Source organism: Glycine max, chromosome 4 (assembly GCF_000004515.6).
Source record: "Glycine max cultivar Williams 82 chromosome 4, Glycine_max_v4.0, whole genome shotgun sequence".
Lineage (NCBI taxonomy): Eukaryota > Viridiplantae > Streptophyta > Magnoliopsida > Fabales > Fabaceae > Glycine > Glycine max.
Window position 1 is genome coordinate 6412669 of NC_016091.4, and position 24882 is coordinate 6437550.

Genomic DNA, 24882 nt, shown 5'->3' on the forward strand with positions numbered 1-24882 from the left:
AATATTTTCTTTTGTTTGTTTGGAGGAAAAAATAGAAAGAAAAATTATTTTTCTAGATACCTGTCATTTTTTTTTTCTAATTCAAATTTTAAAATTTTTCTTCTTTTCTTCTTTTCCTTCCATCCAACCAAACATATCATAAAATTTGAGCCCGATGGAGACTCGCTGGGGTGATTTTATCCATTAACCTTCTCTAGCCCTCAACAACATGGGATTCAGTAAAAACTAATTTAAGATCTCAATTTAAAATAGCTTAATTTTATGATGAGTCTCTCTATTTTTTACATTTTATTAAATCGGTCTCCTTATTTTTTAATTTATTATTGGAGTCTTCCTACTTTTAAAAGTCTCCAAAGAAAAATTAAACGTTAATTTATTTTAAGCGTGTGTCATTCTGGTAGTTCAGTTTGGACTTGTGTTGCTGATTTTGGGAATTAGACATTTTTGATAATGTAAAAGTTATAGATTTTGGATGGATAAAGTTTATGTTTTGGGATTGGGATAATCATTTATTAGATAATTATTAGTTATCAAGTTAATGATGAGAGTAAATTAGAAATAACATAAATAATTAATCACTTTACTTATCAATATCTCTTAAATGATTAATTATATCCGAACGTGACCATTAACATTTTAAGTTAAAAGTTAACTTTTAATTTTTTCTTTGGGAATTCAGATAATCAATTTAAAAAAAGATAGAAGACTGATAATGAATTTAAAAATAGGAAAACCAATTTAATAAAATGAGAAAAATAAAAAGATATTTTTTACAATTAAATCATTTAAAATCTATCACTAAAAATGTTTATTATTAACTATCGCCGCCTTTTTCGCTGTAACACATCCAATCCCCTAACAATAACATCAAATCAAAATTATATTAGTTTATGTACTTTGTAGAATTTTTTCAATTACAAACACATTTGTATGTCTGGAATTTGCTAACATTTGCTTATTTGTTTTTTAGTTTTAATACCTTAGTAAATTACAATTATTTTGAAATACACTTACAATGTAGTTTGTTAATGTATTTAAACTAAAAAAACAAGTAAATATACATTAACACATTTATTAATTGAGAAATTTATCAAAACAAGTCTAAGTATACATTCTTTTATAACATTTTATTGTGATCAACAGAACTTCAAGATTTTAAAAAGAGAAAATTATTGTGAATAATTAAAACAAGTCTAAGTGTAACTCTCTTCATTACAATAATAACCATAACAAAAACATACTAAAAATACTATAAAATCTCAAATTCATAATACTATAAAAATATCTCATGTATAATACATAAAGTCAAATAAATGAATTTTTACATAAATAAAAATATTATCTTCAAATATGAATATCTAAACTAAACGAATGTTAAAATATAACGAAAGTAGTCACATCTAATATCTTATTATGAAATACTAACTAGTATAAAGTAAACATAACTAAACTAAAGAAAATTACATCTTTAAGTCTCCTCAATTTCAACAATTTCTTTATTGTATTTTGAAAACAATACTTTTAATGAGATGTTAATTTCAATGAATAAAATAAGTTTTAAAAAGGAATTCGCAAACACTATTGTTCCCAACTACACACACACATATTCCAATAAAAGTCAAAATAAAACAATCACAATTTATGCATAACATTCTAGATGATAAAATATTTAAACTCCTCGGTGCACTCAAATAAACATCATGAGATACACACCTCAAATTTTTGTAATCAGTTGACTTAAGTCTTTGGTTCTCAAATGGAGGTATTAGTATTCAGAATCTCTCCCTCATCTCGAATGGAGGTATCTCATGCATATTAATTTCAAAATAAATAGAATGTTCATCATCATCCATTCCCAAAAGGTGATGACCAACACACATATAATTACAAAATATCATTCTAAATAATTAACAAATAAATTTTCTAATTCCTTTCACCTGATAATAATTCATAAGTGTTGGGGAGAAAGAGAGAAAACCAGGAAAAGACATATACTAAAAATGAGATGAATTGCATTATAGAATTGAATTACATAGAGGTTATTTATACAGCTCAAGTTCAGCCTCAATCACTGCCTTATCACACTCAACTAACTAAACAAACTACCAAACTTACATCTAATATTCTGAATTACAACTAACACACCCCCTTAATTCAGAATCTCCATAGGTGAAACACCAAGCTTGTCTCTCAACACTACAAAGTTATTCACCTTTAATCCTTTTGTAAAAATATCTATCAGCTGCATTTCAGTGCTGCAATACCTCAAATCCAGCTGCTTCTTGCTCATCTTTTCTCTCAGAAAATGAAATATAATCTCAATATGTTTTGATCTTCCATGTGCTACTGGATTCATGACCAAACTGATAGTAGATTTGTTGTCTACATACAATCTAACTGGCCTTTGAATTTCCACCTTCAATTCTTCAAGCAAGGAGTCCAACCACAAAGCTTGACATGCAGGATAGCAGGCTGCTATGTACTCTGCCTCACATGAGGATAAAGCCACCACTTGTTGTTTCTTGGAACACCAGCTTATTGATGTACCCAGAAACTTGAAAAGATAGCTTGTAGTGCTTTTCCTTTCCACCTTGTCTCCACACCAATCAGAATCTGAGAAGCCAATTAATTCTGAAATTTCCACCTAGTTTGTGAAAGCATCTTGATCACTTCCTTAGTAAAAAAAATACCATAGCTGAGTGTGCCTCTAAGGTATCTCAGAATCCTCTTGGCAACAGCCCAATGAGAGGCCTTAGGATTGTTTGAAAATCTGCTAATTAGACTCACTACAAATGAGAAATCTGGTCTTGTATTACAGAGATATCTCAATGACCCTACAACTTGCTTGAATAGGGTGCTATCCACTGATTTTTCTGACTCATCCTTCACTAACTTCAAGCCTGGTTCAACTGGAGTGGATGCTGGATTGCAACTCATCATCTGGAATCTTTTGAGCAGATCAGTTGTATACTTTTGTTGGTGCATGATCAACAACTCATTTGCTTTCTTGAATTCCATTCCCAAAAAATATGACAGTAATCCCAAATCTGTCATTTCGAATTCAAGCTTCAATCTCTCCTTGAATTTCTCTATGGCCAGTGGATTGCTTCCTGTTATCAGTAGATCATCAACATACAGGCACAAAATTATCATGTCTTCTTTGTCATTCTTCCTTACATATATTCCATGTTCCTTTTCACACTTGTGGAAACTTTCTTTTATCAGAAAAGAGTCTATTCTTTTGTTTCAGGCCCTTGGAGCTTGCTTTAGGCCATACAATGCCTTATACAATATGAACACTTTATCTTCCTTGCCTTTGATCTCAAAACCAGGAGGTTGTTTAACAAACACCTCATCTTCCAAGGTACCATTCAGGAAAGTTGACTTTACATCAAGCTAGTATAAGGACCAATCTCTATTGTGGGCTAGTGCTATTACCAACCTTATGGTTTCTAGCCTAGCTACTAGAGCAAATACTTCAGAATAATCCAAACCAGCTTTTTGGAGGAAACCTCTTGCAACTAACCTTGCTTTATGCTTGGCTACAGATCCATTTTGCTTCAGTTCTAGCTTGAATATCCACTTCACATCAATGGGAGACTGATTTGAAGGCAGGTCAACAAGATCCCAGATTTGATTTCTTTCAATTGCCCTCAATTCCTCTTCCATTGCAGCCTTCCACTGATCTTGTTGCAGTGCATCTCTGAAATCAATTGGTTTAACATTTGCCAAGAAAACAAAATGTACAAACTCACTTGCATTCCTCTTTGCTTCTACTTTTTCTTCATCTTCAGTTACTGCTACTTGGCCAAGAATGTTAGGCAACTCCACATGATAGTCTTTAAAATTCAAAGGCAGTGCCTATCTCTTTGTGGTCTGAGATGCATAATTGCAGACCTATCATTTTCAACTTCAATTCTAGTTTCTTCAATGATTTTTGCCTCAGTATTCTCCTCTTCAACTAGAGTACTGATTGTGGATTTCTTCTTCCAATCCCATGAGTCATCTTCATCAATTACCACATCTCTACTTATGAAGATTTTCTTAGAAAGTGGTTCAAGCAGCCTGTAGGCACCAGTTGGGTGATATCCAACCAGTATCATAGATACACTCTTGTCTTGAAGCTTCTTTCTCTTCTCATCAGGTACATGTTTGAAGCATAAAGACCCAAACACCCTTACATGCTTCATTGTTGGCTTCCTTTGTGTCCACACTTCTTTAACACTTTATCCTTTAGCTTCTTAGTTGGACTCTTATTCAGTATATAGACTGCAGTGGACACAACTTCTCCCAAAAATTCTGATGGCATGTTTTTCTCCTTCAACATACATCTAGCCATATTCATTACTTTCCTATTCCTCCTTTCAGCCAACCCATTATGCTGAGAAGTATATGGAGCAGTAACTTCATGAATTATGCCATGCTGGATACAGAAAAATTCAAAATCCTTTGATGTATACTCCCCTCCACCATCTGTTCTAATAACCTTGATTGCTTTTCCACTTTGTTTTTCACTCAACACCTTAAACTCTTTGAATATAGAAAGCACTTCACTCTTGGCTTTTATCAGGTACATCCACATCATCCTACTAAACTCATCAATGAAGGTCACAAAATATTTGTTACCTCCCATTGACAACACTTCCAGTGGGCCACATACATCAAAGTATACAACTCCTAACACTTCAATTGCTCTAGTAGGTGATTCAGATTTGAAGGAGTTCCTAGGTTGCTTACTTGTCAAGCATATTTCACAGATTCTGTGAGGAATTCTGATTCTGAGTAGGCCATCAACTAGCTTCTGTGACTGGAGTTGATTCAGGCCCTTGAAATTCAAATGCCCAAGTCTAGAATGCCAAAGTCAACTCTCATCTTCATTGGCAGTTGATGCTAGACACTGCACATAAGCATTATTCATATTCACTTGAAAGGTTCTGTTTTTGGACAATGGAACTTTGAACACTCTTACATTACCTGGGTCTAGTAAATCCAAAAACTTGTTCTTCAAGGATGCATACAAACCTTTTTCAAGAAGTTGACCCAAACTCATCAAATTACACCTCATATCTGGCACATACATCACTTCTTCTATTATTGCTACACTTCTATCACTCATTCTGAAAGCAACATTTCCAACTCCCATGCTCTTCACAGTACTGTTATCTGCAAATTTTATGGTGCACCTCCTGTTATTATCAAGATTCACAAGCCAATTCAGATTGCAGGTCATGTGATTTGAACATCCAATGTCCAAATACCATGTTTCTGCATCACCATTGCTGCTGAAATTGTAGATGGTTGCCATCAACACAACTGCTTCCACCTCTGAACCACTATCACTTTCCTGTTTTGCTTGTTTTGCTTGTGCCATGTGAGCCTCATTTTTGCTGTATTTCTTCTTCTTCTATCTTGCATCTGCACTTCCACATTCATTAGCAAAATGACCCTAGCCTTGACAATTGTAGCATCTGATCTTGCTTTTGTCAAACCTTCCTTTTCCAGTCCTATTACCTGAACATGCTTCCCTTTTTCTGCCATATGACACAGATTGTTCCAGAGCAGAGTCATTTTGATCAAACTTGCCCTAAGCTGAAGGATTCTTTCCTTCATACTTGTTGCCATATCTCTTAGCATTCCCTTTCCACTTCTTGTTCTTCCAACCTTGCTTCTGTTTCGAAGCATACAAGGCCTGATCTTGCAATCTTGCCGGGCTCCTCTCATTCATCTTCGGCTCATGTGCTTCTAGAGAGGCTTGCAGCTGCTCGATTTTCATCTCAGACAGGTCCCTTGCCTCTTCGATAACAGTAACTCCCATCAAATCGAGGGGTTAGAGTTCTCATCGCCTTTTCTACCAAATCTTGATCCTTGAATCTATCACCACATTCTTGCATTTGATTCACAATTCTGAGCAATCTTGTGAAGTAATCACAGATCCTCTCATTGTCTTCCATCTGGAGCAGCTCATATTGTCTCTTCAAAGTGTTTAGCTTCACTTTCTTCAACCTGTCATCACCAGAACAAGCTTTTGCTAGGATATCCTATGCCTCCTTCGAAGTTGTGGCAATTGCAATTTTTTCAAAATGTGCAGAGTCCACACATTGATGCAAGAAAAAGAGTGTCTTACAGTCTTTCTTCTTCAAATCCTTCAAAACTTGTCTTTGAGCATCTGGTGTGCTGGCTGTAGGCTCTTCAATCCCATTTTGAACCACCTCATAGATATCCTGAAAACCAAAGAGGGATCTCATCTGCACACTCCATTTGGACCAATTTTTCCCATCAAGAACTGGTAAATTTCCAGGTACATGGCCATTCATGATGCTATCTTGATCGATCCACACTCAAGCTTTTCCAGCAATCACCAAAATTCTTTTGCAAGATCCAAAATCTGCCAAATCTTGATTCTCAATGCCTCACGGATTACTTCACTCATAATCTCACAACTCTCAGCTGTTTCACCCTCGAAGGATCCACAGTGTTTGAATCTCTCACCACTTTTTCTCAGTTCACACCTCTCTTATCCCACCTAGTCCAAAGACTTAGTGCTCTTGATACCAAATCTATTGGGGAGAAAGAGAGAAAATCAGGAAAAGGCATATACTGAAAATGAGATGAATTGCATTATAAAATTGAATTACATAGAGACTATTTATACAGCTCAAGTTCAGCCTCAATCACTACCTTATCACACTCAACTAACTAAACAAACTACCAAACTTACATCTAATATTCTGAATTACAACTAACAATAAGATCATACCACAACTTATAACATTATAAAAATCAATTAATAATTAACTATTAAACAAAACGCACACATATATCTATATATACATCAAGATATATTTTAATTGGTATATACATAATTAGACACAAAACTAAACACATTGTTTGATTCATGAATTTCAAAATAAGTTCCACACATATATGCATATACATTTGTAAAGCCTTTTGTTAATTTCAACCAAGCATTGCATGCACCTTTTCTTATCCCTTTATACCTATATAAAACTAGTAAATTAACACTAATTCTTATCTCAGATGTTAATTCTATGAGTGAGAAGTAGCGACATAGTTACGACGTGGAAAGCAAATATTAGACCCATATATTATATATTAACAAGATAATTTTACCATTTAACCATTATATTTAGGCATTACTAATACCAAGTACTTTATAACACAAAATAAATGTATCTTTCAATAATCATACCATGGAAGTTTATAAAAAAATATTTTACTCACCTCTTGAAGCAAGTAATTTGTACTATTTATTATCTTTCTTCTCCTTTATCAATTGCATCAACAAAAATTATTTATTTTCTCTATTCTTCTCCGTTTTGAGCAATCCGATAATGTCAAGAGAGATCATGTGTGATTTTAAGAAAAAGAAATTATCTATCATTATATAAGTATCGTACATAATTTGAACTTAGATTATTTGAGATTTATTTAACCAATTTTTTTTATCTTTATTATCTTTACTTATTATTAATAATATTATAAACATGAGGTACATTTTTTTTGTGCTTTATCCAAAGCTTTTGTGAATATTAAACAAATTTTCTCTTATTTATATGATTATTATCTTTAAATCAAATAATTATAGTAACTTCTCATTAAAAGTAATAATCTATCATTTTGTTACTAAAAGCTTATATAATCATATATTTAAATAATATTTATCTAAATAATTATTGGATAGTTTTAGGATGTTACGAAAAGGACTTATAACATAATCTATCCTCACTTTTTTTTAAAAAAAAAACATTAGATCGATTTTTTCATTTATTTTATTCCTCTCCAATCCACCATCTACCCATCAATCCAAACATAACCTTAAAAAAATACCAACATTTGTAACTATGAATTTTCATACATACATATATTTTTCAAAAGAGTTAAATGAACTTTTATCTTGATATATGAGGATACAAATACACACTTACTTTGAAAAGTCAAGCAAATACTTAATATATTGATTTGTTAGGCATGAACAGAAAATATATGATTTTTAAATTTTTGTTTCTGTAAGTTTTTTTATTTATATTTAGTCCTTTTAATTTTTTTATTTTTAGTTCTGATAAATTTTCACCGGTAGGGATTAAAATTAAAAAAACATAAATTTACATAAATAAAAAATATTTAAACTCAAACAAATATAACATACATAAATTGACTTCTCTAAAGTGGATTAGAGTAAAATAAATAATAGAAATTATTAATCATATAGTAAATTTGTTCAGTGTTGAGGATAAATTAGACCTTTTCCTATCTTGATTATTTTTTTTTTCTGTTCAAATCAATGTAAAAAATAAATAAATAGTTATAACTTTGTTTCATGATATACCACTAGGTGTGATAAAGAACCGGTAAAAGTAAACGGGTTTACCCGATTTGGTCACGCGACCCGGGTTAAATAAAACACACTGGAAGTGGATGGACATGAGATTGGCAGAATAAGGTCGGAGGATTGATTGAGAATCGTTCGAGACTGCAAAATCCAAAACCAAACACAACGCACAACATTCGTCATTCACCGCCTTGTCTTGTCTTCTTCTGTCTCCGAATCACGGTCAGAAAAAAATAAAAATAAAAAATCAAATCCATTCCCTTTTTCAATCTATTTCGCATGCGTTCCAGATTTCAATCGCCGATTTCACCATCATTATTATTATAATTACAATTATTATTATTTTCTCGCTCGATTTGTTTCAATTACGACATAGTCGCGATAATTGCCTCTTTTTTTTTTTTTGTGTTATCAGGAATCTCTCTGAATCGCGGGATTAAGAGAGGAATATGCAACAGAGGCTAAAGTTGCAGCAACAACAGGCCCTCATGCAGCAAGCTTTGCTTCAACAGCAGCAGATGTACCACCCTGGCATGCTCGCCGCTGCTATGTCTCAGGTTAATCAACCTCAAATTCATCTTTTTGTTTTTCATTTTTTTTTTTCAATAAACGCTTTCGACGCTGCATTTCCCTATCGAATTTGTGCATCGGTGACGAATTGCATTTGCGTTGCGTTGTTCCATTTCGTTATAAGAAGAAAATAGGGCTTGCGAATGAAATGAAAAAAAAAAAACATACAATTCACGTAATTAGGGTATCCGTGTCGTTTTTATTTGTTTCCGATTTCTCAGCAAAACTTATTTGAGGCCATTTCCACAATTCACAGCCTTGTATAATACAATTGATTTCCCTAGTGTTACTGTTTCCTTACTCTCTTTTACAGTAATAATTACTCATTATCGTTTTGTTTGCATCAACTTTGTTGGTGCATATCCATATAGTTTTCTTTTTTCATCAAGGAAATTGATGCTGCTGCGGTTTATTGTTGTCATTTAAGGTCTCGTGAATTGTCAATTTGATGTAATTGTTGCTTCTATTACTGACTAGTGTATTATTTGTGTTTGTGATTTGCAATTATTTTTGGTCCCAAACTTTTAGGTCATTGATATGCCAATAGAAGGAACCTAATGATTGCCAAAATGTCTTTACCCGGTCAAAGTCTACTAAGATATGTCAAGAATTTTTAACCTGTGGACCCATAAAGCATAGATAGTTGTCTCATTCAATGGATGAACTGTTAGAAAATTGTTTTTGACGACTATGAAATATGCCCTATTTTTTTTTATGCAATTGGTTGATTATGAGAAATAGCTCAGTCTTATACTGTTTCTAAATATTATAAATTCTTTTCTCTCTTTGATTCTATTTAAGGTTTCTTTCTATAGTTGCTTGGACCTTCTTTCCTTTTCTCCATTTTTTTTATTCTTTGTTGTTTTGAAAATTTTGCAGATGGAGCCTGTTCCAAGTGGAAATGTGCCTCCTGGTTTTGATACGTCTGCATGCCGTAGTGTGTGAGTGTTGGATTTCTTTCGGATTTTAGATGCTGTTGTTTGTCCCTAGTTTCATGTTTGTGCCCAAGTATGAAAGCTTTCCATTTTAACCTAATTTCTGACAACTTTTGATGCAAATTTCTTTTGCACAATGGTGTTTTTAACTAATCTGAATTTCTGAGAGATAAGTTTGATGCTACTGAAGTTCAATGTGGTATTAAATAATCACTGTAATATAAGTAGTACAGTTTTCCTCTTTGATACCTTATTGATCTGAAGCTTGTTCTTTCAGTTATGTAGGAAATATTCATGTAAATGTCACCGATAAACTTCTTGCAGAAGTTTTTCAGAGTGCTGGTCCTCTTGCTGGCTGCAAGCTCATAAGAAAAGAAAAGGTTTGGTTCAGTAGTCAACTCTATGTTCTTTGTTGATGATCATTATTGTTGTTACTATTATTACTACGCTGCTCATAAATGACCTATTTTAACAGGCCTTGTCTTAAAACTAAAACAATTCTGTTATTTTTCCTTAGTGATGAGTAAGTTTTTGTTTTTATTTTTTAAAAAATCTGGTTCGCATAAGAATTTAGATTTTAGAGTTACTTTACTCTGAATTTCTCAGGGAACTCTCCTAGGAATCTTTAATCAATCTACAAAGGTGATAGGTTTTCAAGGAGTTCTGAATCGATATGCATCATATTCTGAGAAAGTGCATATCAGTACAAAATTTGTTTGAATGATATGCCCTTTACTAACAGAGAATTAGAGTTTTCATCGTCTCCCTTCTTTAGAATCCTCTTGCTGTGTGGAATGGGGTGGTAATACAATCTTGGTGACGCCTTAAATTTTGTGATTTTGTCCTCTTGCCTATCATAATTTTTTACCAACCTTGGAAGAGTAAATGGCTTCTCTAACTTGTAATTGTTTATGGTGAAAGATGAGAGCTTTTGTGTGAGAGAGTAAATGCATCAGCTAACATAGATTGCTATACATCCTGCCTGCGTGCCTTTTGTCAATAGATGCTAGTCAGTTCTTTTGTGGGGTGCACAGTGAAATTTCCCTGATAGTGGCTTTTTGTAGTTTTTGGTCCAACTTATTTTGGGCTACTCTTCTCTTTGTAAGGAGAAGCTAGGCCAAACAGTTTTTTTTTTAAAAGGAGCTTTTCAAAAGTATCTTATTTAATAAGAGAAAACACAAAAAAAAAACCTTTTTAAAAACACTAGTTTTAGGAGCTTTTGGCTTCTATTTCTACTTTTCCTTCTTTATTTCAAATCCCAAGATCCAATAACATACTACCGAGGAAATTTGAACTTAAGAGTAATTTAAGCTTAAAAAATTATAGAATTACCAAACAATTTAACTTCAACTTCAAATTTAAAGCTCGTATTTTTAACTTTAATTCTAAAGTAACTTTTAAGCTAAAAAAAATTGGCCAAATGCTACGTTAGTTTAGCATCTGCATACTATATTCTTTTCCCAGTCCTTATTATGCCTACTATCTGTGCTCTCTACTATAAACTTGATTTCTGCTTATTTTTTTGCCCTTTTCTTACTGTGAAATTACTGTTACAGTCCTCTTATGGTTTTGTGGACTACCACGATCGAGCATCTGCAGCCCTTGCAATAATGACATTGCATGGACGACAACTGTAAGCATTTTGTTTAATACAACATTCAAGTTCTTCAGTAAATCTGCATGTAGGATGTGAACTGGAAAGGCATTCTCCATCTGGCTTTTCTGGAGATAGAAGAATAATTATCATTTTTAACTTCTATATTCTTTTTTACTGATAGACTTATAACTTATCATTTACTTGGCATTGTACTTATTATTGTAATATTGTAATGGCTCTACAGATGTTTTAATTAGGCAAATTGTGAGTCATGACAAGCTTCTGAGAGTTTAACTTAACATGTAGCTACTTTGCATTGATTTTTTCTTCTTCTTTTTATTTCTGTTTGCAGGTATGGTCAAGCACTTAAGGTGAATTGGGCATATGCCAATAGCAGTAGGGAGGACACGTCAGGTTAATTTTAAGCAGTCCATTTATTGTTGGTTTCAATTATTTTGCTTCTTGGGGGCATTCTTTTTCTCTTTTTTTTTATTTTTATTTTCAATTGTATTATTTTTTAATTTTAGTTTAAAATCATCAGGGCACTTCAATATATTTGTCGGTGATTTGAGTCCAGAGGTTACTGATGCAACTTTATTTGCTTGCTTCTCAGTCTATCCTAGTTGTTCGTGAGTTCCTCATTGCTTTTTGTTTTTTTCTTCGTTGCGATATTTTTGGTCACTAGCACAAGATATATCTTTTTTTATGGTGACTGTTGTAGTCCTTGTTAGCGGTGACAAGTTGAAGATAGTTGATGTGGGGGGAACTTTTCAACAAGTTACTCAGCCTTGAAAGATGTTTTGATTTCAGGAATTTACTTTTCATCTTCTCTCTTATTATTTGCAGTGATGCAAGGGTTATGTGGGATCACAAAACTGGTCGGTCAAAAGGATATGGTTTTGTTTCTTTCCGTGATCATCAGGTATTGCTTATTCTGTGCAATGGAACATACTGAAGAGATGGACCAATGAACCATCCTGAAAGGGGGGGGGGGGGGGGGATCAAAAGCTTTCTTAGTAAGCCACAAAAAAAGAAAGCAATTTCCCCCCAAAATAAGCTAAACTAAATATTCATTTAGTGTTATAAAGAACCATAGAATTGTTTCTTTTCCAAATTAAACAAGATCAGAATACTCAATGATTCCCACAATAAAAATCTTCATTTCAAATGCTATACAAATTGTTGTTACTGCTTTTTTGTTAGATGCTAGGTTGGTCATTGGTGTAGCTATGTTAATTATGTTCTGAATTAATGAAATGATATGCCTTAATGCAATTGATATGCAGGATGCCCAAAGTGCAATAAATGATATGACAGGTAAGCCATGTTATGTAATTTTGTGCCATTTGTACCCTGCTTCTGTGTCATGTTTTTTGTTCATACCAACTTGTGGCATTTCCTGCATCATATAGGTAAGTGGCTGGGAAATAGGCAAATACGATGCAACTGGGCAACTAAGGGTGCTGGTGGCAGTTCCAATGAAGAGAAGATTAATGACAGTCAAAATGCTGTTGTGCTTACAAATGGATCTTCAGGTACCATGTACCTTTCTAGATAGCTAAGAGCCTGAGCCTACATTTGTTAAACCATGAAAATATAGATGAAGGTTCTAGTTTAAATTTGTTTTCTTCTCCAGATCTGGGATATTTTATTGGCTGATATTTGGCATTCATTATGTTGAATGATATCATACTGATTCAAAATGTATAATGGAGTAACCAACCACACCTATTAATTAGGATAGCATGCGTATTTTGGTGGTTCACATTTGCTAGACACTAGTCTTACCTTCTAGAAAATGACACTAGATTTCTAATTGCTTGATTTGTTAGATCTGATGCATACATTGGTAACATACTGGGGTTGTTGTATTATGTACTTCTATGCATCTATCATAACATGTTTAGAGGGGATGGGTACAACAGAAGAGCTAAGGTAGACACAAATAGCATAGCTTTTTTAGTTTGAATGGGATAAATGTTGTGTTTACATACTCTAATATTAGTTAACAATGTGTGTTATTCTCTACTTCTTTGGGATAGTTTTTCTGTATTTATGTTTATAGAGTAATTAAATGATTACAGTGACTGTAATTTCGGATTTGGGATCTCATTAAGCTGTATGACTTCCTTTGCTCCTCTGTTTCCTATGCACTTCTGTAAACAGGCTGAGAATTTTAGGATTGCTGACATTGACAGATAATTTTTTTTGTGTTTTACAGATGGAGGTCAAGATAATAACAATGAGGATGCTCCTGATAACAATCCTTCATACACCACAGTTTATGTTGGCAACCTTCCTCATGATGTAAGTTGTGTGAATTGAAGAATGAAATATTGTGGTTTTTATTTTTACATAGTAAGAACAAAACTATAATTTCATTTCTTTATTCACAAATATGGAAAACAAATATTTAAGTATTAGGGGATTGATTTGGTTTATTAGAATTGGCTTTAAACATAATTTTGGATGGATTATTGAGATGTGCATATTTTTCAACATCTAAATCACCCTTGTATTTCTGGTTATGTTACATTACTTTCAACTTAACAATAATGAAACTAAAGTGCCAGAAAAATTGCATAACATGTGTAAGATGGCTTTCTGTTTCAATCTTTCCAACTGCATGAATACCTAGTTACATGTGGTTTGGGACAGTCATGCCTTGGCCTGTCAAGCATTATAATTGAATTGAACTTAAATTAGTGTATTCAAAATTTTTGCAAATTTTGTTCTTGTGTTGACCCATGTGTCACGTGATATAATATTTCTTTTAACTGTTCAAAAGTGTTTTTGAATCTGCCTGCCAATAGTGACTCAGATTTCTTAGGAGGCACCTGAGTGTCAGTTTCTCGCTTACCCTACCCTTCTTCCCTTTCCCTTCATTTGATATTGGGATTCTGTAGCCAAAAGAATGTGTCTTCTCTTCTGATGCGCAGTTATCAACTTATCATTGTTTATTTACAATTTCTTCAATCTCTTTTACACTTAAGTCTTGTTTTCTACCTGACCTTGATGAAGAAAAAAAACACATCCCACTGATTTGTGGGGAACTGCAGATGTAGTGGACTGCATTTTGCAGTGTGTTTGATGTGTGTGGCTTCCTTAGCATTTTAAGGCTCCTTCCTATTATCTACTTATTGATGAACGTGTGTCAAATCTGTGACCATATGGCATTATATTGGTCTGATCTGAATCTCAGTCTTGCAATTTCTCACAAATTATGAACTGTTTACTTCACAAGCTTCTTGATAAAGTAACTTGTCTTCTCTCTATTTGTGGTTTGAGGTCACAGGTAACACAAGCTGAACTTCATTGTCAGTTCCATGCACTGGGGGCTGGGGTGATTGAGGAGGTTCGAGTTCAGAGGGATAAAGGTTTTGGATTTGTCAGATACAACACTCATGACGAAGCTGCACTGGCCATTCAGATGGCTAATGGAAGACTTGTTCGTGGGAAGAATATGAAGGTGAGAATTCTTTCACTTGTTGCTTATCTGGTCAACTAATTAATTGCTATTCTTTGTTGAGGCTGATGGTTGCCCCATATAATAATGCCTATTGCCTAGTAGGGATGGTGATCTCTCTTTTTTTTCTTCTTGCCAATGGCTGATCACGTTACTCGCATGTAGAGACTCATGTTTGCATGTATACTTACACTTACCTTGTCCCCACCTGGGGGTGCTGATTAAGATGGCAAGGCCATATTTTTACAGCCTTCCTCCATGCCTGTTATGGATTGATGGACCCATTTTTATATTGTCGCTTTAGAAATTTGAAGTTCAAATGTAATTCCATGGATGTGATGCACCTCTAGCTGGAAGCATCATAACACAATTAAATGCATGTTCTTTCTACTACTGCTTATTTTTTAAGGCTAGAGGTATTTACTCATGAGATGCCAATGAATAAAAGTTATTTGACTTGATTTGTGCAGTGTTCATGGGGTAGTAAACCAACTCCACCTGGAACGGCTTCAAACCCACTACCTCCTCCTGCTCAACCATATCAAATACTTCCCACTGCAGGGATGAACCAAGGGTATTCTCCTGCGGAGTTGTTGGCTTATCAGCGCCAACTGGCCTTGAGTCAGGCTGCTGTATCTGGTCTTTCAGGTCAAACTCTTCTGCAAATGACTGGACAACATGGCCTAGCTCCAGCTTCGATGGGCGTAAACTCTGGGGCATCTCAAGCCATGTATGATGGATATACCGGTAATTCATCGAGACAGCAGCTTATGTACTATCGTTGACACACTGGCCAGCGCAGATTCACAGTTGCATTGTTATCTTCTGGGGGCTTTGATGTGCATCACATTTCTCTTTGCTTCCCCACAGCATGTCCTTTTCATACTGGGCTTTTTTTATTGAGGTATTATCGTGGCTTGATATTTATTTAATTTTTACGTCGTGTTGTATTTTGTATTGTTTGATCTAATGAGGATTTGATGGCTCGAAAAAGAGGAATCTATGTTTTGCTAGAAAGAGCAGCGAATTTTATGTTTGGGTAGTTTTCATCAATGTTATTGTGTATTATATTTATATATAAGTATGACTCAAGTTCGTGTTAATAATCTTATGCCTTTTTGTTTTCTGTTCGTGCCGTGAAAGGCAGAATATCTGGTTCATGGATCAAATACCGATGCGCTAGTGCGTTACTACCTTTTGATATCAGTAACAAAGATTGTCTTTTGGAAAAATAAACGTCGTGTTAATTCTGGCTCGTCTTTAACTTTTTGTTTTCGATTGCACTTGAATCAATGTCATTGGCGCCCTTCAACCGTTTGGCTTTAAGCTTAAACTTGTATGTCACTTGATTTATTCTTCTTGCATGACCTATTTCACTTTGGCTTTATATAATGTGTCAAAATTGTTCGAGATAATTATTGTTTAGAATTGAATAATTTATAATAAATCTGTAACAAAGATTTTAGGTGGATGTATGCTATCTCCGTTTTTATTTATAAGATTAAATTTTTTAAATTTGTTTGTTCTTTTATATAAAGATATACTTCATAAATAATTATGGACAATGGTATATTTGGAAAAGCGTATAAATTTATTATCATCAATTAAATTAATTATTTTTTTAATCTTAGTAAATTAAGTAATTGAATCTTATATATAAGAATGTTTTGCTAATTATGTTTTCTGGGTGAATTGCCAGTTTTTTTTTTTTTAAATAGAAATTTTATTACATTACGGCATCCTGCTTTCTTACCGTTTGAGACATTATTACGTAATTTCAGACTACCACCAGTCTTGATTAATTTCCATGTGATAAAAATTTTAGCTTCTCCTTGTAAATTGAAAATTTTGATTGTATTACAAAGAGACTGATTAAGATCATTGCTACATAAGCCTGTTTGTTTATGTTTTTTTTTTTATTAAAAAAATCTCTTTTCCTAATAAAATACAGTTTTTTGATGTATTTGTCTAAACAATTTTTTTTCTTAAAAAAAATCAGTTTTCTTTAATGCTTTTTTTTAAGAAGCAATTTCTTTCTTTTAAAAAAATTAAATTTGTTTGCTTGCATTGTTTTATACAAGTGTCCTGGCAGAAGTGGAATTGGTTTTATACATTAATACCTTTGCGGAGGAAAATGTACTTTATTTAAACATCAAAAAAGATATAAAAAATGTCCGTTTAATTTTTTAAGGTGTTTTTTAAATTCGTGTATATAGAAAAGATATAAATAATTGAATATAATGTAAAAGGTGCTGTTAATTTTTTAATGTTTGAATCGTGAAATTGCCTTAACATTTAAATAATGAAGAAGTCTTAGAGGAAGATGTACGAGATTGAACTAACTATACACTCTGTCTGCCGCCTGGAATGGAATCTAGGACACGCCCAAGGTTTCTACTGCATAAGTTAAAAATGATTGAATAAAAAAACCAAACTCGGATTGTTTTATAATTGGCTGAAAAGTGCAATATGTTGTTTTTACTTGATGTGCGGAAACATGGAAGTGAGTTGAACATAGATTCGATCTGCTTGACTTTTTTTTCCCCTTCTGCCGCTTATATTTACGCTATATATGCACATCACCGGCGAACAATTTGTAAATAATACTAATAAACAACATATATTAACTGATCATTTGTTGTTGGTATGTTAGCAAAATTTCTTGCACGGAATCACAATAAAAAAATAGTTATATTGAATTGACGACTTTGTGCCAAATAAAAAAAAAATACCTAGGACATTATAAAGAACAACAAAATAAGACATATTTAAATCTCAGGATAACTTTTTATCCTAAGTTGTTTGATCAACATTGAACAACACAAGTAAAATAATTTTACTATAACATTTTAGTTACATCTATGCATGAATTATTTTTTTGTTAAAGACTGGACAAATTGACTTCTCTGTTGTCCTTTTTTGAGTTATCCCGATATTGTCCACTTAATTTGTATTAATATTTAATTTTATACTTCAATTTAAAATTGTGTGATTTTCAAGGAACAACAGGGGGATAACAGAGAAATCAGGTCCAAGATTAGGATAACCTATTAGTCTAATAGGCATCGACCCTAGTTTTTTGCATAGTGAAACTCTAGCTCAAAAAAGGCTACGCTTTTGATGCAAGCATGGTATAACATCAATCCACCTAAGTAATTTACACTTAATCCATTGAACATACTTTCTTTTTTGGTTCAATTGGATGCTGTCTTGACTAGTAAAAAACCGACTGAATTGTTTGCTCTAATTTCCCCCGACCGAGTAAATGATGGACACCTCCATCCTGAAAAAAAGTCATGCACAATATACATATAGCAAGCTTATCACAAGAAGTAACTTTGTAACAGTAACAAAAACAAGATAGAAACTTACCAAATGCACAGAAAGTTGTTTCTCAAGGTGGGCATCCATAGAGTTACCCATAACTGAAATTAGATTATTATCTTCAGCAAGGTCTCTTAGCCTGTTGAGTTCTGGTAGGATAACCTTGCCAAGATCAGGTCTGTCTCTGCGCCTTAATTCGGCACACTGCAGTCCCATCTTAGCAAGCTTCAAGGCATCCTCCACTGGCCAATCAAGCACTGATGGATCCAACATCTCAGTAAAAATTCCATTCTCTATGGCCCTTTCAACATGATGGGTCAAACCCATTGGTGATTTTGCTGTCAAAATTTGCAAAAAAATGATCCCAAGGGAGTATATGTCTGACTTCACCCCTAACATACCTGTCTGCTGATACTCAGGATCTATGTAGCAGAAGGTTCCTGCTGTGGATGTCATGTGATATTGCGTGACACTGTCCGCCACAGACGGTGGAACTAGCCTGGCCAAACCTACGTCACTGATTTTGGCCACATAGTTTCTGTCTAGCAAGATGTTGGCTGGTTTCAAGTCTCTGTGCACCAGAGGTTCTGGTTTTGTCTGGTGCAGGAACAGCAAGCCTGTGCCTATTTCAGCTGCTATTTTGAACCTTAGCTGCCAAGGAAGTGGGGGAGTGCTGCCTTTTCGAAAGAGGCAATCATCCAAGCTTCCATTTGCCATGTACTCATACACTAGACACCCGTATTCTGGACACGCACCTAGGAGGAGAACCATGTTTGGATGCCGTATGCAGCTCAACACCTCAACCTGTAATGTGCATTACATTCAACCAATTCAACCAAACATGGCATACAAATGTTTTAGCCCTTTCTGGCTAGTATGACTTGATCATCACTTGAATGTTTGGTCTAAGAATTCATTTTGTGTTTTCATTTTTTTGATTGATAATGATAAGATTTAAATATATTTTTAGTCCTATTTTTTTTTATTTTCTAATAATCTCTCAAATTTTCAAAAATTTACTTTTATTTCATTTATTTCTTTGTGCTAATAATGTCACAATTTATAAAAAAAATTACATCAGAAATTTTTTTAATTTAATTTCTTTAAAAATAAGTTGTAACAATTTAAATTTGTTAGAATATATAAAAAATCATCATAACTTAATATTCATGTTTTTATTTTTCTTCTTTAAAACTGCTATAATATGTAAAAAGAATGACCACTAATCTATGAGTCAAATATTTTGACCATTTAAAATCGCAAAATTTTTTTTTTAAAAAAATTAAATTAAAAATATTTATTTTGATGGTTAAAAATAATTACAAATTGTGAAACCATAAACATAATGAACAAAGAGGGATTATAAGTAATTTTTCAAAAATTTGAGGGATTAATAAAATAATTTTGTTTTTAAAGGAAAAAAATAATTATCTAAATTTGAAAGACTAAAAATATATTTAATTTTAATTATAAAATATAAAATTTAATTAGAATATATTAAAAGTGAAAAAGTTACAATGTTATCTAATTACACATGGTTATGGATGACAAGTTTTATTTACTTTTATAAGAATTGTCTTAAAAGTCAAGTAGAGTCAGGTAGAGGATGATTTTTGATTGATTGTTAGTGTATTTTATTTTACACCATAGTGCATTTCAATTAAACTCATTAAATATATTTTTGATACAAATCTTTAAAAACGAAAAACAAAGTGATGCGTCACAAAACCTCTTATGAAACCAAAATTTCCAATCATTGAGTTGAATCTGTGTTGTTTAAATGTAGTGTTTTGTTTCTCTGCTTACCTCTCGTTGAAACTGTGATCTTCCTTGTTGTGCATCAGGGCGTAGAACCTTGACTGCAACAGGTGTGTGATCCAAAAGGCACTTAAAAACTGGACCATATCCCCCTTCTCCAATTTTCAGGGATTCTGCAAAAAAATCTGTTGCAGCTTCAATCTCCTCGATTGTGTACCTTCTATACCTCACATCTACATTTACCAAAGCATCAAGCAATTTTTTTTTCTCTTCTGATTCTCTAAGTGCTTTCATTTCTGCATTGAGTCTCTTCTGTGCTTCCAGTTCTGCAATCCTCTTTTGTGCTTCAGCAGCCTCAATGGCTGCTTTAGACTTTGCTCTCTCCTTTTCGGCAATCGCCAATGCTGTTTCCTCAGCAAGCCTTGCCTCTTCCAATCTCCTCTCTTCTTCTAGTTTCCACTTCTGAAGTTCCACTGCCTGTCATGCATGCATACCATGTCTCACATATTATTGAACTTTTCTAGAGATAAACATAAGAATTCAATTAAAATGTACTCACAATGTAAAGATTTTTTATATGGTTATCCATTTATAAATTGCCATGTATGTAAGAGTGTTGACTTCAACAATAATTATTTTAAAAGTCATATATGAAGTGATTTGTAATTGTTAACATTGTAAAAATCTTTATACTACCCGTGCATGAAAATTAAACTCTAATCACAAACCAGATATATATTAGTTCATACCTTCTGTTGTGCTGTGACTGCTTCTTTACAGGCTGTGTTATACAGTTCCATGGTTTGCTTCAGTTCCAACTTCAATCTCCTCATTTCAGCCTCCATGTCATCCTAAGATTGCATCAACTTCAAGAATTTAAAAAATAAAATTCTAGAAAATCTTCATTTTTTTTTTGACAAAATGTGACTAAATTATGGAATTCGAACTACTAACACATGCACAGGCAGTGCAAAAAGTACAAATGAAGGATATGCTTGGTATGAGTATAAACATTAGCTGTTTTTATAAATAGTAACAAATTACAAATATGTAACCTTATTTTTACTTTGTTTCCATTTTCAAATATTTGTACAATAAAAACAAAAATCTTGTCTTCACTATAAAACAAAGTGAAAACAAGATGAGATTTTTTATTTACTTGTGAAAACAAAATATATTTTCTCCAACCAAACAGATCCATAGGTACTGTCAACTTTCCTTACCACGGCTTGTGATGTAGAAGATGAATGCTGGTCACTCTCAAATGAGAGGGATGGGAATTCAGGAGGAGTGCCAGTTTCCGTAGACTTCCTTCCATCATGCATTGACTCTAAGCTGAAGCTTCCATCTATGTCTGAGCCCAATGATAGTCGATGGTTGGAAAATCCTGAATCTGAGTTCAACGAAGGGAACAAGTTTTCTATGCTTTTTCTTCCGGTACTTACAAAGGATATGTCCTTATCTGGCTTGGGAGTGTCCCCATATTGTCTTCCATTGTAACCTTTCCAAGTGAATGGTGACCTGTTTCCAGTAGCATTTAGTTTTCAAATGTTAAAACAAATTTAGCCATGCAAAGAACTAGTTGGTGCTCATAAGACATTTGCTAAGTAGTATGTAATGTCACTGACCTGAATGGTTCTGATTCATCCAGTGATCTACGCGGTGCTGCAGCATCAAAGGAATGTCTTTCTTGTTCTAATAAAAATCACATTTCTTAGTAAGCAGCATATTGATAATATGAATATACATATAGATGTGTGGTTCTTTAAGGGACGAACCTAACCTTTTATGCTTTGAGTCAATGGCACATTTGGGTCTGAATGGTCTGTCCTGACACTTGCTTGACTGAGCAGGTTAGGGACAATGGCCGGCGCAGGTCGAGAAGCAGATCGCACTGTTTGAATCTTTCCTTTAGCAATAACATAGACTGTACAGAAATCTGGTGCCCCTTTTGAAACTGCTCCTGGAATATCTGATACCTTGAATCTTCTGATGAGAAAAACATATTCTGTAAGAAATGGAATACATACTGACACATCCAAGCCAGAGATTCAGGCTTCTATTTATGTTTAATAACACACATATTCATAATGGCAAGTGACCATAAGTTATGACAGGATAACTCTTGAGCGGTTGTACATATCATGTGGAACATGACAAACTAATTAGCACTTTAAGGCTTTATGTTTATAATGACCATAATCCTAATTATGCATGCCTTAAATTAAGGTATGCGTCCTTAAACCCATATATTAACTATTGCTTGTGTTATCAGAATGGAAGGTAGTGGAGTAGAAGCTAGATGTAAAATTTGCAAGTTGACAATGCGACTTAGAAAAGAGAGTTGCATACTTGAGCAAGCTAGTTTTTGTTGAAGAGCCAAGAACCAGATGCTCAATTCCCGCCTGTGAAGCATATTCAATTAGTGCTTTGGATATATCTGAATCTTCTAGTAGAACGTCCTTGCATTGTATCTATGGTCCATCCACCATACCCCACCAAGAAACATAACCAAAGAGATGATAAGAATTCTAAGATGAAGACCATTGCCAAAAATATTTGTTTTCACTTTCACAAACATGCATCTTGGAAGGAACAACAACTCACATCTTTCCGTGTACAGAAGACACGATATGGGAGGAAAACGTTTTTGTTATTGCCTTCTGGTTCTTTAGATACCAGTGAAGTATCATCGCCAAGGAGAGCACTTATCCCTGCCAACGCAATCAATGAAATGAGAAATCAATCAAGTAGCCATTAAGCCCATTGCTACTAAATATCTGTTCTTCCTTTGTACATCTTTTACTTCTTCTTTTTTCCCTTTTTCTTGTCAAGATTGCCTAAACAATACAACAATGATACATGGACACCGTCTCTCATTTTTCTCCATCTCTATCTCTAGTTTCTTGTCACATTATCACTCCTCTCTCTTCTGTTTCTTTCTCTCGTGGTGTAAACTAGCATTTAGTGTTCACAAAATATTATTTAAAAAGGTATAGAGGGGGGAAAAAGCATGCACAAATGTTGTGAGGAGGCATGCTATTTGATGCTCTCATTAATGCCAATTTCATATGGCATAGTGTATGACTTTATGCATAAGGTATGGTACTTACTTGGGGTGAAAAGAGAAGGTGACGGAGATAGAGTTGGCGCGAGAAGCTTGACATGGATGAGAATTACAGTTGAACTTCTTGTGAGGAGATTGTCAACTGCCCATTTTAGTGCATTTTGGCCCCCTTTTTCTTTATCAATTGCCACTGCTACTAATCCATTCACACCATCCTTCTTCTCTGAGTGATGCTTTGACAGCCACATTACTCTCTTTGCCTTTTTGTTCCAATGCAATCTTATGAACAAAAACCAAACTAAAGGGACCCTGAAGGCCAAAAAGTCTTATCTTCTCTTCCTTTGAAAGAAACCATCAAAAGTTCCTTTTTTTTTTTTTTTTGCCGTTTTATGTTTCCCTATCTGTTGTTGGTTAAGTGGCACCCTCAAGTAGCTTTGATGAATCAAAGACGTTTTTTTTTTGCCCTTTGAATCTTCTCTGTCCCTCCCTCAACATAAGACTTGAGACCTGTTTAATTTGTTTACTTTGTTAGCTTGTTGTTCCTGTTTCTTTTGATGTTCAAAACCTCAAACAAGAAAAAAAAAATTAAATAACCAACCATCTCCTGTATGTAAGTAGCAGCCAATTTTGGATTTATCTTAACTATTTTGAGCTTATTTTTCCCGAATGTGACAACCACACAGATTATTCTATTCTATAATGTTGTTTACTCCCATGAGAGAATAACCAAAATTTGCGGGCTATCTTTGACTTCGTCCTTCTTGAAAATGAAATCTACTAACTAAATGCTATGTAGTCAGCCACAAACCGAAGCTCATTCCTGCACCCATTTGTTAATAACTTTTATTATAAATAAATTGTATGAATAATCTGTAATCCCACGTGTCGATGGCATTATACCTCTATTGTTGCTAATATAAAAAAAAGAAGAATTAAATTAAATGGTTATAAAAAAAGGATTAATTTAATTTTTAGTCCATCAAACTTTTTCATATTATAATTTTTTTATTCCTGAAAATATTATGATAACTTTTAGTCTTTCATTAATTTTTCAGCATTATTTTTAGTTTCTCTAAAACTTTTTATCCATTTTTAACCTGTCATTTATTTTTATTACTCAAAAGTAGTCCTAAATATAAAATAAACAAGAGACTAAAAATTGATAAAATAAAAATTAATTTTGAGCAATAAAAATAAATAAGGAAATAAAAATAGACAAAAAAAATTAAAATGATTAAAACTGCCGACAAAAAATTAACAAAGAATCAAAAGTTATAAAAAAAAAATTGGGAACTAAAATTAGAATCTAAAAAAATTAAGGGACTAAAAATTTAATTAATCTAAAAAAAATATAACTTCTGACATCCAAATTTCTTATTCAATCTCAATAATTGAATTCTTAAGTTTACCCCAATCATTTTTTAAATTTCAATTGGATAAAATCTTTTGAAAGTTTTTTTTTTCTGTCATTATAGACAATTTTGTGACACTCTCTACCCCACACATATATATACTAATAATAAAAAAAATACGAATGAGGAATTAATTAAAACTTTTAAAACACATTTAAATAAAATATTTCAAAAGGATAAAAGACTCACATTCACATTTCTAACATCATAATTGAACTTGTTCAAATAAATAATAAAATTATCTCGGCTCAAAACAAGGTCGTCCAAAACATGATGCAATTAATATAGAAACTCATGCCCTAATATCACATCCTATCAAAGCACTGTGTGTTAATGTCCTCTAACATAAGGTTCTTTAAAGTCATCCACCTAACCATCTGCTTCCACGAACACAAAGTTCGAG

At 33.3% G+C, this 24882-nt stretch overlaps 2 protein-coding genes across 2 annotated transcripts; one reads left to right on the forward strand and one right to left on the reverse strand.

Annotated features, from left to right (window-relative positions):
• The first annotated feature begins 8413 nt into the window (after positions 1-8413).
• On the forward strand, positions 8414-16021 carry LOC100790916 (RNA-binding protein 208). The gene is made up of 13 exons (XM_041014855.1): positions 8414-8572; positions 8766-8907; positions 9800-9861; positions 10133-10235; positions 11412-11488; positions 11805-11866; positions 11994-12081; positions 12299-12374; positions 12739-12769; positions 12865-12987; positions 13674-13759; positions 14748-14921; positions 15389-16021. Exons 2-13 carry the CDS (start codon positions 8800-8802, stop codon positions 15701-15703), a joined length of 1305 nt encoding a protein of 434 aa, XP_040870789.1. The 5' UTR covers positions 8414-8572; positions 8766-8799; the 3' UTR covers positions 15704-16021.
• A 1736-nt stretch (positions 16022-17757) lies between these two features.
• LOC100803461 (U-box domain-containing protein 52) lies at positions 17758-23766 on the reverse strand. Its single transcript, XM_006578996.4, has 10 exons — positions 23114-23766; positions 22608-22714; positions 22353-22474; positions 21784-21989; positions 21629-21695; positions 21224-21521; positions 20750-20851; positions 20049-20477; positions 18291-19046; positions 17758-18201 (listed from the first exon to the last, which is right to left on the reverse strand). Exons 1-10 carry the CDS (start codon positions 23313-23315, stop codon positions 18133-18135), a joined length of 2358 nt encoding a protein of 785 aa, XP_006579059.1. The 5' UTR covers positions 23316-23766; the 3' UTR covers positions 17758-18132.
• Between the last annotated feature and the right edge of the window lie 1116 nt (positions 23767-24882).